Raw genomic sequence first — 3,851 nt, 5'->3', positions numbered from 1 at the left:
TTCATCCGGAGACAGGGTCTGAGGGAATCGGAGTAGAAGATGCCCGCAAAGTCAAGGAATACTTTTTCCCAGGGACTGCTGGGAGGTTCAGTGATCGCAAGTGGCTCTTGGGTTGTTTGGGGTACTGCAGCTTGGCATGGAAGGCAACTCTTCACCAGCATGTGCACAAGGTTGTCCATGCCTGGAAACCATACCTTCTCTCGTAGTAATTGTTTCGTCTTTACGATTCCCTGGTGACCTCGGTGTGCGAGTTGCACTGCACGTTTCTGGAGACCAGTTGGAAGGACAAGGCGTGTCCCTCTAAGGATGAGACCTTCTGGTATAAAAGTGAGTTCTGCCTTCATAGCTGCAAATGGCTTTAGTTCTGGTAGCAGCCAGTCGTTACGTAGAGGATGCTGGATGGCTCTCACCAGTAGCTGCAGCTGTTGGTCTGCCTTAGTCTGTTCCACAACTTCCTCGACCGAGAAGGCTTTTGGGATGCACTGGCGTTGGATGAAGTTGACATACTCATCAGGAACTTTGGCGATGCGAGTGCCTGTCTCCCGTTGTGGCACTGGGTGTCTTGAAAGGTAGTCCGAGGGGTTGCTGCTTCCAGCAGTGTGTCGTACGTCAAATGCATACTGTTGGATGCGGAGAGCAAGGCGCTCTATGCGGGCAGATGGTGACGACCTTGGGTTTCCCAGGATGCTCACCAGGGGCTTGTGGTGTGTCAATAAAAGAAAGTTTGCACCACACAAGTAGAGCCGAAAGTGTTCCATGCCCCATACTGCTGCCAACATTTCTCGCTCGATTTGGGAGTAGCGGCTTTCGACTGGTGTTAATGCTCTGCTTGCATAAGCTGTCACTGCGACCTGTGCACCATCTCGTTGTGTTAAAATGGCACCAAGTCCGTGCGGGCTTGCATCTACAACCAGCTCTGTCGGCTTGGCTGGATCGAAGTAGGACAGGGTAGATGCGTCTGACATGACGCGCCGCAGTTCGTCGAAGGCTTTCTGGTGTCGTTCAGTCCACTCCCAGGTTGCATTCTTTAGCGTCAGTTCACGCAGTGGCTGAGTAAGGTCAGCAAGGTTTCGTAAAAACCGACCCGAGTAGTTGACCATTCCCAAAAGACTCTTCACCTCTTGAGGAGACTCTGGTACTCTTACTTGTAGGAAAGCCTCGATTTTCTTAGGGTCTGGGCTAACACCCTTTGATGAAAAAATGAGCCCGAAGAAGGTCAGCTCTCGCTGGTGGAAGTGACACTTCTTTTCATTGAGCGTTAGTCCTGATTCCTGAAGTCGATGTAGGACTGCATCTAGAGCGGCGTCATGCTCTTCTTTCGTCTTTTCAAAGACCAGAATATCATCACTGACATTTAGGACGTTTGGGATGCCGTTTAGCACTTGGCGAATTGTGTTCTGGAAGATTTCTGCTGCACTGCTGATGCCGAAGTTAAGACGTTTGTAGCGGAACAAACCAGTGTGCGTTGAAAATGTTGTTAGTCGTCTCGAAGACACGTCCAGTTCCAGCTGATGATAGCCGTTTTTCAGGTCAAGGTTTGAGAAAATGGTTGCTCCGTTGAGAGCTACGATGATGTCATCAACTGTTGGACACAGATGTCGCTCTCGTTGAATGGCAGTGTTCACAAGGCGCATGTCGATGCACATACGGATCTCATCAGGGTGGTGTGGTTTCGGTACAATAACCACTGGAGACACCCATGGTGTGGGTCCAACTGCTGGCTCGATTATGTCCTCTGACAGGAGACGGTCGAGTTCTGTCTCCACAAGTGCTCGCACTGCAAATGGAATGCGTCGGTGCGGTTGAGCGATGGGAGGAACAGTTTCATCCGCGAAGAGGTGGATTTGCTGCTCTCTGAGTTTGCCAACTCCTTTGAACAAGTTAGGGAATGATTCCACGATCGACTTTCCTGTTGGAGAGTCTTCGACTTGGTATGTGATTCGAATAAGACCAAGATTTGATGCTGCTGCAAAGCTTAGGAGTGGTGCGCAGCTTCCTGGGGTGACGAAGATGTCCTCTTGACTGCACCTTTCCTTGTACATCATGCTGACTGAGACTTTTCCCAGAAGTTGCAGAGGAGACGTTGCTTTGTATGGAAAAACCTTTACGGATGTTTTCTCCAGTTTCTCATCTAGGTGACAGTTCCGGAGCTCATCTTCACCAACAACCGACACGGTTGCACCCGTGTCAATCACGAAGGTGATTGGAACATTGTCGACTCTGATGACAGCTTTGGGAGACGTGCTTGCTGGAGGCAATGTTTTTGCTACAAAAACGTGTTCTTCACCGCTTGAACTGCTGTCTTGGCGGGTCTGGCTGATAGTTTGTACTGTCTTGTTTGATGAACGGCACACCTTGGCAAAGTGTCCGATCTTGTTGCAGGCTTTGCATGTTTTTCCCCATGCAGGACAGTTTGATCGTCCGCCGCCATGTGGCCATTTGCCACCGCAGTTGTGACAATCTGTCGACAGGCTGTGATGTTGTGCCTGGTAGTTTGGTCGCTGAGGCGGTTTCAAACTTCTTTTTGGCTTGCTGCCGCGATGCTGCTCATCCTTTCGTACTGCGAGGACTGGCTTGTCGGCGCTCCGCTCGATTTTAGACACATCGTGCTCCACGTCCTCGAACATGCGTCCTTGCTTGAGGATATCCGGCAAGTCCAGCGAATGCAGTATGGCATACTTCCGCAGGCGCGTGGATGTGGTCGCGATGATGATCTGATTCTTTACCTCGAGATCAACGTCTGGGAAGTTGCAATGACGAGACAGCTGCCGGAGCCGCGCATAGAAAGCATCGAGGGACTCACCGACGTTCTGTTGTGCTTGTCGGAAACGATAAATGGCGAATGTTGGGTTGATTCTTGGTGCGAAGTGAGCGTCGAGCTTTGCTCTCGCGGCGTCGTACTCAGATGTTGACGTTCTCGCTGCGCCTTGCGCGGTGCTGCTGACAGTTGCCGATGACGAGTCGTCCGGGAGAGACCGGTAGAGATCATGCACTTCCTCACCGGCGTAATGAAGGAGGAGCGCTTTCTTGCGTACGTCCGACGTAATGTTATACGCAACGAGAAAGTTCTCGAACCTGTCCACCCACTTGGCCCACTCGAGGCCGATGTTGTTGGCATCCGTCGCTTGGACGTTGAAGCTCGGAAACGGGGGCAGCGTGTGTGCCATGTTGACCCGTTCCGTTGATTGCTGTGGCGGTGCTCGCCGATGATTTCGTGGTGCACGGGTTCTAGGAGTCTTCCGTTACCACGGACGGCACTTCTGACACCATTGTGGTGCTGGAGTATTTAGGGATTGCTTGGATTGAGGACTGCAGCGTGGTAATTTACGTTCGTTTAATCCGCCATTTCTGATACACCACTGTTGCCAACCCGTATAGTCGATTTCGCTAAATCAAGGACACTACACTTGTACGCCGTTTTTAACAGTTCAATAGTTTCTGTTCCACTTTTTCCGAGCAAAAAACAGAATTTAACCGCCGCACGCTGTTCACAGAAATCAGACATTGCAAAAACGACGCCCACACGAAACACTTGTCACTATAAACCCAGCCGGAACTAGTCCTAACCGCCAGTTGATTGTAGCGCTTTGTCCTGTCCTGCCCTGTTCTTCTACTTGTCCGTGTCTTCAACGCTCCTGTCCTCCAGGGATGAATTAGCCCCGTTGAGTGCGCCTCTTAGCGAGCAGCGGTGCACTGCGGAGAAGCCACACCTGCGGAAGCGAGCTTCGCTGATATGGTTTCTCCGCAGTGCACCCGTGCTCGGTAAGAGGCGCACTCAACGGGGTTAGCGCGCTGCAGAGCCGTGGCTCGTTGCAATCAACACTTCAAAAGTAAAAAAAAAAAAAAAAAAA

At 51.2% G+C, this 3,851-nt stretch overlaps 1 protein-coding gene across 1 annotated transcript; it reads right to left on the bottom strand.

The window, feature by feature from the left end:
• Window positions 1-220: 220 nt before the first annotated feature.
• LOC120836930 lies at window positions 221-3,234 on the bottom strand. Its single transcript, XM_040206030.1, has 3 exons — window positions 2,029-3,234; window positions 411-561; window positions 221-313 (listed from the first exon to the last, which is right to left on the bottom strand). Exons 1-3 carry the CDS (start codon window positions 3,165-3,167, stop codon window positions 221-223), a joined length of 1,383 nt encoding a protein of 460 aa, XP_040061964.1. The 5' UTR covers window positions 3,168-3,234.
• Window positions 3,235-3,851: the final 617 nt, after the last annotated feature.

Source organism: Ixodes scapularis, unplaced genomic scaffold, assembly GCF_016920785.2.
Source record: "Ixodes scapularis isolate PalLabHiFi unplaced genomic scaffold, ASM1692078v2 PGA_scaffold3__209_contigs__length_174095766, whole genome shotgun sequence".
NCBI lineage: Eukaryota > Metazoa > Arthropoda > Arachnida > Ixodida > Ixodidae > Ixodes > Ixodes scapularis.
The sequence above is the reverse complement of the archived record's forward strand: the minus strand, read 5'-3'. Positions and strand labels throughout refer to the sequence as shown.